The 15578-nt window shown below is 39.7% G+C and overlaps 1 protein-coding gene across 3 annotated transcripts in view; it reads right to left on the reverse strand.

The window, feature by feature from the left end:
* Positions 1-15037, reverse strand: part of Ttc8 (tetratricopeptide repeat domain 8) — a 53712-nt gene extending 38675 nt beyond the window's left edge. The window contains exons 1-2 of one of the 3 annotated variants that reach the window (XM_074067356.1): positions 14819-15037; positions 4116-4145 (exon numbers count right to left, since the gene is read on the reverse strand). In XM_074067356.1, coding sequence (XP_073923457.1) covers positions 4116-4145; positions 14819-14932 — 144 coding nt within the window. In that variant the 5' untranslated portion in view covers positions 14933-15037. Of the gene's footprint in view, positions 1-4115; positions 4146-12935; positions 13029-14818 lie in introns of all 3 variants that reach the window. The other 2 variants (XM_074067357.1, XM_020155121.2) reach the window with 2 other exon arrangements.
* Between the last annotated feature and the right edge of the window lie 541 nt (positions 15038-15578).

The following is a 15578-nucleotide window of genomic DNA, read 5'->3' on the forward strand; positions in this document are numbered from 1 at the left end:
TAAGCAATCCTGATGGGTTTTAAATCTACAGAGTATATACTGCCCTGCATGAGCATCCTTGGCTCATCACTGGTGCACAGGAAGGACTGCGGGGCTTTCTGCTCAAACAGTAAAGCAGGACCTGGGCTTTGCTGGTTCTTTCCTGTATAACTACCATACACCACATCCTGGGAGTACAAAGATAAATAAATCACAGTTCTAGTTCAAGCACGAAAGAATTTCAGTGTGATGAGAAAATGTAACCACAAAAACAAAAACATAAAAAGATGTGTGTTAGGAGAAGAGCGAGGAAAGGCACCCAACTGCCTGGAGGAGGAATTAAGAGCATTAGAAAGAGTCTGGCCCTGTGGCCTTGCAAAGCAGTCAACAAGACAAAGAAAGGCAAGCTCCAGGCACATAGTGTGTTTGGAAACTCTTCAGGAGTTGCTAGGTTGAGCTGGGCACCAGTGGCTCATGCCTGTAATCCTAGGTGCTTGGGAAACTGAGATCAAGAGGTCCAAAGTTTGAGGCCAGCCTGGGCAAAGAACTGGCAAGATCCCATTTCCAAAATAACCAGGGCAAAATGAACTGGCTCAAGTGGTAGGTGTCTGCTTTGCAAGTATGAAGCACTGAGTTCAAACCTCAGTCCCACCAAAAAAAAAAAAAAGGCAGAGAGAGGCCAGATGACAGATCCTGTGTAAGTGTAGGGAGCTTTACCCTGATAATGCAGAGCTAACCCAAGCTTCAGAACTATGATTTGGAGTCCTACTTAAATCAATAAAATAATATTTTTTTGGAGGTACAGGGAACAGGGGTTTGAACTCAGGGCCTTGCTCTACCACTTTAGGCATACCCCCAGTCCTTTTTGCTTTCCTTATTTCTCAAATAGGGTCTCAAGTTTCTGCCTGGGCTGACCTAGACCACAATCCTATCTGTGCTCCTGCACAGCCAAGATGACAGGTGCTTGCCACCACACCCAGTAGCTGATTTAAGATTTTGTCTCCCAAATTTTTTTTGCCTGGGATGGCCTTGAACAGTGCTCCACCTGATCTCTGCCTCCCATGTAGCTAGTAAATCAACTTTTTAAACATTGCTTTTATAATTAGGTACTATTATATAGTCAGTTATTAATCATTCATGCACCTATTTTATTAATTATTTTCAGCTTCAGACTGTTATCTTATAGTCTAGTCCATCATGCTCATTGCACTCATCTCCCTATTAACCTCTTAAATATCAAGGAAAGGTAAACTTTTACACAAGGATAAGGAAAGTGAATCCACTCTTCTCTTCCCACCAAAATGAATTTAAAAATCTGCTTTTTCAAAAAGACAAATAGATTTATATTAGTTTCAATGTTTAAAATCTAATTCTTAAGAATGAATGATGCAAATTTTTAATAGTTGAAGATTTGTAGTAAAATCTACTCAAACCATTATTCAGTTTAAAATTTTATCAGAGTTTTAGAAAAATTAATCTTCCTAGTTTTTCTTCTGTCCTAACAAAAATGACCTTGAAAATCACATATCATTGCTTGATTAAACTCAGACCATATTCAAAGAACTACTCCTGGTAATATGAACGATTCTTGAGATTTTAATGAAAACAGCAGATGGGGCTTTGGCTTTAAAAAAATATTTTTTTATTTTGGACAGAATCCAAATATGTTTTATAGCCCTAAAATCCCCTGCCTATTAAAAAAAAAAGCAGCATAATAAAGCATACACAGTAATCTCAAATTGTCCCTTGAATCTGATAAAACATAAATTTGTTTTATCTGATGTTTAACTTATTAATAAATGGTAGGGACACGTGGTTTAAGACAGTTATTTATGTAAATGTATTTGAGTGTGTACTAGAAGTACTATGAAATAAAAAAAATAGATGCTTAGGAATGTTTTTAGGGAAAAGCATAGCTTCTGTGATCTAAATGAGTAACAATCACATCAATTATTTCCACTTAGATCTGTGAAACATAATTCCATCTTAATGACCTCAAGATTTACCTTACTGACTTAACTTAGCAGTTAAGTCTCTAGACATTACTCTTGAGGTACATACCTGCCAGCTAACATTAGGAAAGTACTGACTCACTTTGTTCTACCTTTGTGAGGGTAATCCAATTTTAGTTATGAAAATAAACATATCAAGAGGTAAAATACTCAACTGGCTGAGCAAAACATTTTTAAATTATTCTGTTCCTCTTAGTATGGAAAACAAGGCCAGTCGTTTAAGACATGTATGAAACAATTTTGATAGATCATCAACATAAATCTACCAAAAGAATAGTTGGTCTGATTTGTACATTATAAAAATCAGTGCTAACATTTGACACTCTGCCTACATTATGGAAATGAAAATTTAGACATAAGATACTGGATTATTACTATAAAGCCTGTTAGGACTTGGATATGAAGTATCCTCCAAAAGGTTCATGTGTTGAAGGCGGTCACAGCTGGGGTGCCAATGAGAGCTGATTGGATCATGAGGGTGCTAACCTCCTCAATGGGTTAGTCCATCGATGAGTTCAGAGCTGAAGGTGGACTCTAGTTGGAGGAAGTAGGCCACTGGAAGCGTGACTTTGAAGGCTATAACTTGTCCCTGGACCATTATACTCTTTCTGCTTTCTAGCTGCTACAAGGTGAGCAGCTTTCCTCTACCATGCCCTTCTGCCATGTTTATACTTTGCCATACACTTGAAAGCAATGGAGCCAGTTGACCATGGACTGAATCCTCTGAAATCATGAGCCAAAATAAACCTTTCCTCCTTTGAGCTGTTTTTTTCTCAGATATTTTATCACAGCAATGAAAATTTGACTAACACAAACCTCATTTTTTTTTCAAGCTGTAAACATGTGCAAAAAGATGAAACCTAAAAATATGTGAATAATGAGGTCAGCAGAATCCAGCTAGCTTGCTTTCAGATTGTTATACACTGGACAATTAGTCCTACAGGAACAGAACAGGAAGGTCAATGCTAAACACTGGGCTTCATGAAGCCCCCGTGCTAGTCTGAAACCTTTAAATGACATTTACAGTTTCCAACCATACCTACAATGCAAATTTTTGATGTTTTAATTTTAATCAAAATCTTCCAAATTACTGAGATCAAAAAACATATTTATTTATAATTTAGATCCTTCTTGGAATGGCTGATAAATATTTTGCACAAAAAAGTAAGTTTTTATCGGTTTTGTAAATCAAGATTATGAACATTAAAAGGCAAAGCTCATCCCTTTAAAGGGCACGGTGCCACATTTTAGCCTACTTACAGTGTTTGTTTAATATTACACAGGCTTCCATCAGAGTACTTTGTAAACTGCTCTCTATTCTAAAAGATTTGATCATTACTCATATGAACCTCATCTGAGGTTCAAATCATTTATGTCTAAAATACTGTTAACATTCTACCTCACTTGGCAGGACAAACACCTGGCAACATTTAAGTTTATGATGTATAGCTCTCTGCACCCCCTCTCCTTATTGCCAATGACTCCCTGATCAGTTGTCACTGACCAGGTATTCCCCCCAACCAACGCCCCCTTTTCCACAGGGTTTCCTCCTGACCTGTTATCTTCTGTCTTATCCAGTTATTAGTCCCTCTGGCTAAAGTGCCAGCTCTAGGCAAGCAGACATGGCTGTCTGGCCAGTATACCTTCCTTCCTTCCTCACTGTGGCAGGTTTTTCCCTCTTAGAGCTACCACCTTAGTTAAAACTGAGATCTTCCCAAGCAGAGTCAGACTACTCTAGTCAAAATCTATTGTCCTATCCATTGCAGTCTTTGTAGATACTTGTAGCTCTACTAACTGCCTGGCTCCCTTCCTAATTCCATGTCTGCCTTACCTCCTTCTTTACTTTGCTCATCCTTCTAGTCAATCTTGGACAGTTCAGTTTAAGCCCCAAGTCTTAACAAGTAGAGCACATTAGTTCTACAGGCTATTCATATACACAAAGGTACTAGAAATATAATAGTTTATTTACATATGAAGGTTTAGAACATTTGGTAGCTACAAGGATTTTCTAATACTACAAAGTAGATACACAGCAAAATTTCTAATCTACAGTAACAATCTACTGCTACAATTAAGCAATAGTAACTAAAGCATTCTCTAAACTGGTTGCAGCTAAACCTTTACCTGAGGTACTGGCATATCAGAAGTTGGTTCCTGGAAAGCATTAAGAAGGGGGTAAACATTTTTAAGAAATACAATTTCTAAAATCAAAAGTCTAACCAAATATTTGCAGGTGAACTGTAACTCATTCAACAAAAATCCAAGTATTAATCTTTCTTTCCAAGGGGTCTCAAGAGTTCAATAAAACATGGAGTGCTAAATTTTCTATGATCAGAAAATTATAATTAATCTGACCTCATTCAGAGGACAAAGAGATAGTACCTTAATTGCTTATTTAATGAAGACACAATACCTCAGACATCAAGAATGATTTTATAACTATACCAAGGAAATATTACCACTTACATTCAAAATTAAGTTTGTGGTGATTAAAACATTCAGACTTTAGTCACTCTGGGAGCAGAAGGAAAATCTAAATAATATAAAGCCTTCTATTCCACATAAGTATGATGAGATCAGTGGCTGATAATAATTAATTCTAACTGTAATGTCCTCTGAGAAATTTTTATAAATAGACTACACAATACACATTAGTACCAGATGCTTATAAACGTGGCACCTGAGTTTTTCTATCCAAACTAAATTGAAACCAATCAATTAAAAAGATCAAACTTACAAGAAATTCATTTATAAAACTTGCACACTTACATGTCTATGCAACAGCATCTGCTGAGCATTTAATCTGTGTCATGCTTTATCGGGGAAACTAGGAAGAAATACAAAAAGGAAGGGGATCCTTGCTTTCTACAGCTCTACGACCACAAAAAAATACCTCATATGTTTTTAAAGAACATATTATTTCCACAAACAATGTGTAAACCATATGGTCACCAAACAAAGATAAGCCATTTATTTAGCACGATACATGGTAGGAACATGAGAGGAAAAGGCTAAGTTAGGCTAGAAAGTGAGGGCCCCAAAGAGAATGGTTAAGAGAAGAGCCAGCAATTGACTGAACACAAATTAGCAACTAGAGAACACCCAACAATTGGAGGTTTGCAACTCCACTGCACATAAGAAGGATCTGGGAAAAAGTACAGATTTCCTAAATACAGCTCATACTTAAGGAATGAGATGGCAGATGATAGGAGTAATCCTTTTTATTCATTCTTCTATATGTCTACATGTCTACATGGCCCATTATCTCATTTGAGTCTTGCAATAACCATTCAAAGGAAGCAAGAGAGCTATTATTCATTTTGCAGAAAAGCAAACAAATCCAGAGATGTTAAGTAATCTTGTTCAAGGTCACACAAATGATTGAGAGAAGCAATAATTTCCAATGCCTCTTGGAAATTATTTTTAAAAGAGCTGGAGATAATAAAGGCAGGGCAGAAATAAGTTTCGGTGAGGGACTGGGGGGTACAGGTCAGTGGTAGAGTGCGTACTTAGCGTGTATACCAGGCCCTAGCTTCACAAAACATAAAAAAACAAAGTGTAGGAAAGCTACAAGATAAGACCAATACAGAAAGTGCGGGGGGTGGGGGGAAACGGGGGAAGTTTATCAAAGATGATGTACGCAATTCTTGAAAAGGAAAAGAACATAGCTAGAGGACACAGAAGCCACTGCTACTAAGTAAAAGCTGGGTGCCTGTTATTCTGCCAAGAGCAGTGAAAGCAGCACTTCACCCTCACCAGCTTCTGCTCACTGATGAAGGGCATTGTGAACTCTACCTTGTTTTTCTGCCCCTTGGCATGTATCTGTGACTGTACATGTGAAGAGCAAGAAGGAAAATAACGAGAAGGTCAGAGAAGAAAATGAGAGGCCCAGAGAGAGGCAGGGTAGGGACAGGTGAGGGGTTGTGTGGATGAAAAACAGAGGCAAAGCCTAACTGGGTATGAGGCAGAGAGCAAATCAACCCCACAGCACACTCCCAGCATCCCGGGATCCAACTAGACGTGAGTGCATCACAAAGCAATGATGTGCCAAGTGGAATACTCACGCAATGCACAGACTGCAACTGCAGCACACATAAGAAAAAGTCAGAAAAAGCACAAATTTTCTAAACACAGAAGAAGACAAGGGGAATAGGAAGGGAAGCAGAGAAAAGGGAGATGATTCTAGAATGCTAATGATCTGTGAACTCGTACAATATCATTTCATTAGTCACTTCAGTGGACATTATCCTCACAAACATTTTTCAGATTATCAGCAATCATTTCAGAAAAATATAAATGCCAGAATTTTGCATGTAAATATCCCTGGGGTGAAAGCTGCCAGAATCAAAATGGAATTTCTTGTGTCAAGACATAAAGCATGCAGGTTAAGAAGCAGGGGATCCCATGCACTTATGCCTCATAGGAAGAACTGTCACAAAATGCTCTGCTAGACCCACAACCTTGAGCCAAGACCACTGAAATCTTACACAGAAAGTGTAAGATTTCATTTACATTTATTTACATATGAAGGTTTAGAATGTCTGATAGATATAGCTAGCCATTCAACCTTGGACTGATAGCACTTCTTTTACTGATCCTTGAATAGCCTTATTAATCCTGTGCCAAGGATTATTGTTTCAAAATAACTTACGTAATCCTCCCCCCTTCACCTTTCCCCCATACCCTGTGGATGTGCCCATGGATTCCATGGCATGCATGTTCCACACTGCAATGCTCCCTGCTTATTCTCAAATAAATATTATTCTTTAGAGTCTTTCTTCATGTTATTCAGCTTGACACTAGCTGTATAAATACCCACTAACATCTTTGGTCACTTAACATGTATTAATGAAAACTCTCAACAATCCTTTGGGGTACAGGTGTATTGCCATCTCCATTACAGATGAGAAAACTCTGAGGTCAAGTTGTGAAAGTAGTATTTGAACCTAGACACCCTGGGTCAAGTGCACACACTCTGCTGAGTATGTGAGATGATGATCAGAATGGAAAAGAGACTTCTAAAGGATGTTTTTCTACAGGATGTGGAGAGACCAAGGACAGAGATGACACATCTAGAAATCTATCAGGAGCAGGACTACGAAAGAAAAGAACCAGGAAGTTTTAATTTGGAGCTAGGGCAAAACTCTTTTAAAAAAAATCACTGGCACCTTCATCTTTTGAGTATCTCCCAATTATAGTTTTGTGGTTTAAATTAATACACCCACATTGGGAACCACAAGTAGGTTCACTTAGTCTAGCAGACTATTTCCACAGGGCACAGTTGAGTAGAGAGCACCAGGCCTTGCCCTGGAGTAAGAAGACCTGGACTTGATCCTCAGGGAGCTACTCGACTGCAAGACCTTGAATGAACAAGTCACACAACTCTCGCCACCCTCAAAATTAAAGCATGATACCTACTTTCTGGGGTAGTTTTAAGGCCTGATAACAAAATGTTACCTTTGTAAGAATACATAATTTTCAGAGTTCTTTCACATATACTTAACCAAGTACAGGTTAACAGACAAGCACCAAACCATCTATTAGTCCTCTTTTCAGAACTCAGAAAGGACTCCCAACAACTTCCCCTTGACTCTCCTTCAATATTGGTAGGAGGATGTGGAAAGAAGAATACCACTACCTAGCAAGTAATCATCAACATTAAGTTTAACTCAAGGCAGTCTGCTTCCTTCCTCCCTGGACTACAGCTTTCTCCTAGTCTGTTGTTATTACTTTAGGGAGTTAACGCTCCAGATATATCTGAATGCAACTTCCTAATTACCACCAACACTTACTGTGGATAATGAGTCTACCCAGCTCTACTCTTAAACTGCTGAGTTGTTATTCAGAATTTAGTAATAACAGGAAGAAGACACTGTAAAAGAACAAAGAAATGGGTGGGTTTCAGAAGGTTAGGGAGATGGAGTGACCAAGCAGCCAAGTGGGAATGTAATCTGTATAATTCAACAGGAATAAAAATTCATAAAATGAACTGCCTGCCAGTGTATAGAATCAAAGGATTAAGTCTAGCTAAGTCTCCCTGGCCCCAAAGAGGAAACAAATTAGGTAATAATACAGAAAGATACATTTTTTTGGCTTGGATCATCAAATCACTGTGTCAACCAACTACTAACAAATAGCTCACTGGTGAGAACTTGTGTCTCCTTCATCTAAGCCAGTGACTTTCAGCCTTTTCTGTAATATCAAATCATTAATAATAATAATCCCTCCTCTCTGTAACATCTCTCATTGTAAGTAGAGACTGGGGACAAAAGAGGAGAAAGGCGAAGTAGAAAAACATCTTACCTCATTCTGATATATAGGCAATGCTCCCACCCTCAGAAATGCTGATTTTAGCAATCTGAAAATCTACCAGAAACCTACCCTGTTAATGAAAGCATATTGTTTTATAAAAATTCCACTGCCTGAAAAACCTCTGGGTCACGTGAACTGATTAATTACAACAGAGCTAAGAAATCAGGATTGGGTTTAAGGCCACAACTATGACATATGGAACGCAAAGAACCATAATCAGATTAAGCCACTAATCGGGATGATCAGCATGAGCGCCGAAGCAGGTGGTCCCCCAAGGTTACACCGTTTCTCGGCTCCTCCTTTTAGATATAATAACTTTTACCACTATTTTGGTCACAATTGAAAAAAGACAATGCTTCTCTCTAAATTGGTTAGTCTTAACATATTTTATCAAAAAAGGGGGAAAATATGATTAATTATCTTGCTGACCCTCCTTCTTTATTCTCAACAGATCCAAGCTTTAATATCCTTAGGGACCCTGTCCTCTGTCGCTCACTATTCTGTGTTTGGGAAAAAGCATCCATGTGCTTCAAGAAGCCTTCCTGATTACCAAACACGGTATTATGTTCAATCTACTCATTAGTCCTTCTGTGGCCAAATACAACTGGAAACACGCTTCTCTGGCTAGCAAGACTAGCATGACTACCCTAACTTTGACTAGAACTAAAGATTTTTTTATGATTTTTATACCAAAATGGCATCCCTTAAAGGGGTGTGTGTGAGAGAAAGGGGAGACAGAGAGAGAACGAGAGAGAGAGAAAGAGATTGAGAGACCAATGAAATAGTCTTAGAAGTGGTCTTCATACAATTGGCTGATACGTCAAGACCAAAAGGTTATCTTTTGGAACTCTCTAGCCCACCTTACAAGAAGATTAACAAATTACAAATCACTTTAGAAAGAGTATCCTCATCTGGAAAAAAAATAAGCAAAACCAAAGTGAAAAATATTGCTATTAAAAATAAAAACTAGCACTTGTTCTGGGGAGAGAAAAAACACAAGCAGAAATGACTCTGTATGACACTCAGAAGAAATATTTTCATTTCATTGCTCCTCTATACATCCAGGCACTGCTCCAAAGTGACTCACTCACACTGAAATCACTTTGGTGGTCTAGGAATGTTCATCTAAACAGCTGTGAAGAAAAAGTCCTCTGAAATGTGGGAGCTCAACAAAGGCCACGAGGCTAAAAGTGCCCATGAGGGACACCAGCAGTCAACTGTGGACCCACAACCATCTGCTCATGCTCTAACCACATTTCTGTTAACTTTTTTAAAAACTAATTTATTTTATTTTAATTTACTGTGGTACTGGGGATCAAACCCAGGACCTCATGCACGCTAGGCAAAAACTAAACCACTGAGCTACATCCCTAGCCTCCGTTAGCTTTCCTTGATGGCAAATCTTCCCATCGTTTAACTTCCTCCACTTATAAAAGCATCATAAGAAATACCAACATTGGTAATTACTACTAGAAACACTTGCCTGGAGGAATCCAGGCAGACTCCTCTAAACTGATTCTTTAAAGCTGAGCCTCAAAACAGGAAATGAATTAACAATGCAACATATTTATTTGAAAAGACAAATGTACATTTAAGAATATACTGAGAATTAAGAGTGGGACAGGAGAAGACAAAGATCATTAGACAGTGATGGTAATCTTCAGAAAGACAGGGGAATCTGGGCATATAAGAACTCCATCAAAACACATATATGCATAGGCCTGGTGGTACATTCCTGTAATCCCAACTACTCAAAGGCAGAGGTAGGAAGATCAAGGTTCAAGGCCAGCCCAAGAGAAGTTACCAAAACCCTATGTCAAAAACAAGCCAGGGGGTCAGGCATGATAGCTCATGTCTCTAATCCCAGAGAGGTGAAGATAGGATTGCAGTTTGAGACAAGCCTAGGCAAAAAAGTTAGAAAGACCCTACCTGAAAAAAACAGTCTGAGCATGGTGGTGCACACCTTGTAATCTGAGCTACTTCAGAGGTGGGAGTATCTAGGATGGAGGCCATCCTGGGCAAAATTAGCTAGAGACCCTATCTGAAAAATAAACTAAAACGGGGTTTGGCTCCAGTAGTAAGAGTACTTCCCTTGCAAATGGGAGGACCTGAGTTCAATCCCCATTACCACAAAACAGAAAAGAATTTTAAAAACAACATACATGAACATGATCAATGCACTAGCTCATCAAATATGTACTGAGAGATCCTGTGTGTCAGCCTCTTCCAGGTGCTAAGAGTTCCATAAAGACCTTCCATAGAGTCATGTTTCCCTTCTCTTTTCATTAGCATATATTAATTATACAAAGGGGTTTCACTGTGGTATTTCCTTTTATAATATAATATTCTTTGATCAAGTTCACCCCTTCTGTTACTCTTTTAAATTCATGTTCTAAGGAATGAGAATGTTCAAGCTTTTAGTCAGAGGAATCTCCTTAAGTTTCCTAAAGGTCACTTATTGCATCAACAATCTAATATAAATGTTATTGTTTTTAGTTAATTAAGAAAAAGGCAGGATTTCTTAAACTTGGGAAAAATCATGGTGAGAAATATTTTAAACATGAAATAACAAATAGGCACAAAATATATCAGCTGGTGCTGAGAAAAGCATATAGTTATAATAACAGTTTACAGTTGGGTCAAGGAATAACTAAGACAAGTGAACCCTATAGACATTCCAATAGCCCTAACCAGGTATCAAAAGTCTACTTTGGTAAGATAAGGTCAAGTTAAACTTCTATTCCTGGTAAAATGAGGCTCATTCTGTCAATGCATATAGTTCATCTACAAATAAACTACTTCAATGAAACAAATAAAAAAGATCAGAAAGAATAATATCACAAATTTCTTCCAGATCTGGTACTGATTGTCTCCTCTGATACTTATCCTAGCTAAACATAAGCCCTGCTCATAACCACAGAACACTAACATTCTATGGTATTAGATAACGTGTATCACATTATGAAGTATTATTTCAAATTCACAAGAAATGGGACAAGAGATAATGCTATAATAACCTTAAGCACATTGGTTATCCAATACCAGTAGCAGTTATTTCCCAGTATGACTTATTGTCTTTTTGCTTCATCACCATTATTAAAATCTTACTTTCACCAGACAAACCCAGTAATAAGTCTTAAACCTCCAAGAGGATCAGTAAAGCACGATGGGAAATGCATGAGAGACCACATAAAAGAATCCAAGTTCTCTCCTTATTTAGCTGCTAAGAGAGATTTCAAAAAAATTTTTTTTTCACTGCTGGGTTTTGAGCTCAGGGCAGCTTGCTAAGCAGGTGCTCTATCACTTGAGCCACTCCACCAGCCCTTTTTTGTGTTGGGTATTTTTAAGATAGGGTCTCAAGAACTATTGCCCAGGCTGGCTTCCAACCATGATCCTCCTTCCTAAGTAGCTAGGACTATAAGCCTGACCCACCAGTGCCCAGCCAATTTTAAACATCTTAGTTTGATTTTCTACTTTTCCTACATAAAAGGAATGATCTCTTCTATCTCACCACCTTTTTTTTCCCCCCCAGTACTGACTGGGGTTTGAACTCAGGGACTTGCACTGGCCAGGCAGGTACTATTCCATTTAAGCCACTCCCTCAGCCCTTTCTGCTTTAGGTATTTTTCAAATAGGGTCTTGCATTTGTACTTGGGCTGGCCTGGACCAGGGTCCTTTTACTTATACTTCCTTCATAGCTGGGATGACAAGCATGTGCCACCACATGAAGTCTCAGGAACATTTTGCCCAGGCTGGCCTCAAACTATGATCCTCCCAATCTCTACTTTCTGAGTAGCTAGGATTACAGGCATGAACCACTGCATCCAACTACCCCCTCTTCTTAACCATAATAATAATAATAATAAAAACCTTGCTGTTCTGCTTAGTTACTTCCCAAAAAGACATCTCCCCAAGGTAACAAAGATGTTTGTCCTCCTCTCCTCCCCCCAAAAGGAATCAGGGGTCAAATAACTTTCAGAACTACTAGCTTAATCAAAAATGAAAGTTCTTCCTTTTTAGGACTTCTCAGAATCTTTAATACAAGGGCATAGACGTGCCAAAATTCTTTAACACTTAGCTAGAATCTTGAAAAGTCACTATAGATAGAAAAACACACTAGGAAAAATTGAGAAACAGTTTTGAAAATTCAGGTCATTCAAGGGACAAAGCAGGTCTGGCAGCATGGCATAAATGGTTCAAGCAGTAGAGTGCTTATCTAGCAAGCACAACTACCGCCAAAGGGAGAAATAGACAGAGAAAGTGGCAGCATAGTGGGTTTCCTCACTTTGTAACAACCACCTTTGGACAATTCACTTGTGCCATAGTGTGCTCAGTCTATAAAATGGGAAAAATATTACCAACTCCTAGAATTTTTAAGAATTAAATGAGATAACATAACAAAACCCTCTGAACCAAGTCTGTTAGGTATTCTTCATTGCCCTCTTTGCAAGGTTATTCTAAGCATTAGAAATACATGTAATTTGCAGAATTTATGCCTGGTAAGTAGTAAATAAAAGGTCACTGAAATGAACACATAAAAAGTCCCAGTCACTATGGCCTGGCACAAAGAAAATCTCAATTCATACGGGCAGTACTGAATGTCACCATAAACTCAAGATTATAAGATCTTACCCATCAATAAGAACACAGCTGGGCTAGTGGAATGGCTCAAGCGGTAAGAGTGCCTGAGTAGCAAGCATGAGGCCCAGAGTTCAAACCATAGTGCTGCAAAAAAAAAACCACAGCTGCTTTGCCTATAACAACATTTCCCAATATGACAATATCTCCCCAAGAATACATCTGGCCCTTGCTCTGGGGGGAAAAAAAAAGGAATCACTGGTCAAATAAGTGGCAAAATTAGGTTTCTTTTCTTTGGAACTGCTCAGAGCCTATAGTGTGCATCTTGAATCCCTAAGAAGGGAATACACATTTCCCAAACGCATTTAATGAGGAAACTTTCTTTCACTGAGCAGCTCTGGGACTAGCATTCTGTTGAACACTGAATGGAAACTAATCTAACTCAACGGAAAAATGGAAATAGAATGCAAAGTTCTTTGTGTCAAAAACAAAGTCTGGTTTGTGGAAAATTCTTAACAAACTTCCATCATAACAAGGACAAAGAGGTCAATAGATACATATTCCCTGTTTCCAAGTGTATTAGATTGTGGAATCTTTTAAATGTTTTTTAGCATCATCTGTGAAACTACTGTGCCAAGAAACACCCTTGGAAAAATGCTGTCTAGAGAAACAGTCCTGTTAACTAAGGTGAACCAACACAAACAGAACCTAGCTTAGTATTATCACAAATACAGTTGCTCTGCAGGAGATATACTATCAATAGGCCATCCTCCATCCACTTGCTCAAAGGTAGGGCAGAGACTAGTAACAACCTTCACACTCGGGTCTCACTTTTACAATAACCCTTGATATTACTTTTTTCCTAATATCTCCATCTTTTCTTCTAACACCACTAGATGAAAAACTGGGAACTAAACTATACAGTACGTTCTGCATTTGCTAAAATGCACAAACTGCCAGAGCTCTCCTCCTAGTCTTTCTTTTCCTTTTTTTTTTCTCTTCCAGGAACTATCTGTCGATCAGAGTTGTACCTTTCACATCCATTGTTTATTATTCTTTTCACTCACTATACACAATATTACCATAGTTGGTAAGTTCTTTTTTTTGGTGGGACTTGGATTTGAACTTAGGTACTTCATGCTTGCAAAGGAGGAGCTCTACCATTTGAGCCAACCCTCCAGTCCATTTTGCTCTGGTTATTTTGGAGATGAACTCTTTGCCCAGGCTGGCCTCCAGCTGTGATCCTCCCAATCTCATCCTCCCAAGTAGTTAGGATTACAGGCGTGAGCCACCGTGCTTGGCTTAAATTCCCTTTTAATCACTGCCATCATTCCTTCTTTTAGAAGACTTTCTGTCCCTCTTACAATACAGTTTCCCATGTCCGGGTAGTTTCTTTAATAATAAATGTATCTTTCCCCTCCTACATTCTAATTCCTGCCTCTTGCAAGTTGAACTCATGGCCCAGAATCAAAAGCTCCTTCAGGGTTGGACAACTGTCTAAGGATGACGTGGGCAGATCACACATTTGATCCAAAGGAAAAGACCGCCATGTCAAAAGGAGGCAAAAGGTCACAGATCTTTTACACATACTTATTCTTTTTTAGAGATTTAACAGAGAGCTTAAGAGTCCGTCCAGGTGCAAGTACAAATGCATTACCAAAGCTCTTCACCAACATAAAGTTCACAGCCTTAATTCCAGACACTGAAGAGAAAAGGGATGCTGAAGTTGGCGGAAGGAGCGGTTAAGGCACAGGGACTTGGAGGGCAGGGATTCACCAAGGTCCCTCGCTCCAGGTGTCCCTGCGGGAACCTCTGACCTTCCGAGGTCAGGCTGGCCTGGGGCCTTCCTCCCCGGCCTCCCCTCCCTGGGTTGGGAGCAGAGGTCCCCCAGAGCGCTCGGCCTCAGCGCGAGGGTCCACACCGGGGCCAGCCGGTACCTGGTCACAAGGGGACTTTTCCAGCATCTGCGTGCACAGATCCGCGCAGAGCTGGAACTTCCTTCGTCTAAAATAGCTCCAGGCCAGGAGCAGCGGCTCCATCTCCGAGCCCATGGTGGCCTAGAACAGCCCGCGAAGGACCAGGGCCTGGCCCGGCGAGGACAGCGGGAGGGGCACAGGGAACAAGCGGCGTCCAGCTCTGCCCGGCAACGCGTGGCGGCTGGGCCTTGCCGAAGAGGTGTCCGAAGCGCGCCTGAGAACAAGAAAAAAAACAAAACCAAACACTGCGAGCAGAACTCAGCTATGGAGTGTGGCCAAACAGGACTGAAAATTATGTGTACTTTTTAAGACCATATGTCACTGGTTTCGAAAAGTTAGACACCGTGGCTAAAAAACAAATAGTGACTTAGACACCTCAGCTGGGGTCCTCCACACTCCCTGGAGGCTTAGTTGCGTAGCAACCGCACGCTCGGCTTGCCCAGCCAGTCCGAGGAAGTTCCTGGAGCTTACCCTAAGTGGGCTCTCCTTCCCACCCCTCCCTTTCGCTCATTCCTCCCCTTCTCACTCACCTTTAAGTCTAGGAACTCAAACACGGAGACAGCTGCAATACCATTCCGCATATCACGAACCAAACCCTAAATCCTAAAATGCCACTCTTGTTTCTCCAGGTCCTGCTCACAAAATTTCAGTGTCTGAAATGCAAGGGGCTTTAGAGATTGCACGGTCCAATTTACTCATTTTACCGATTAAAAACAGAGAA

The sequence above is a fragment of the Castor canadensis genome, chromosome 3 (assembly GCF_047511655.1).
Source record: "Castor canadensis chromosome 3, mCasCan1.hap1v2, whole genome shotgun sequence".
Lineage (NCBI taxonomy): Eukaryota > Metazoa > Chordata > Mammalia > Rodentia > Castoridae > Castor > Castor canadensis.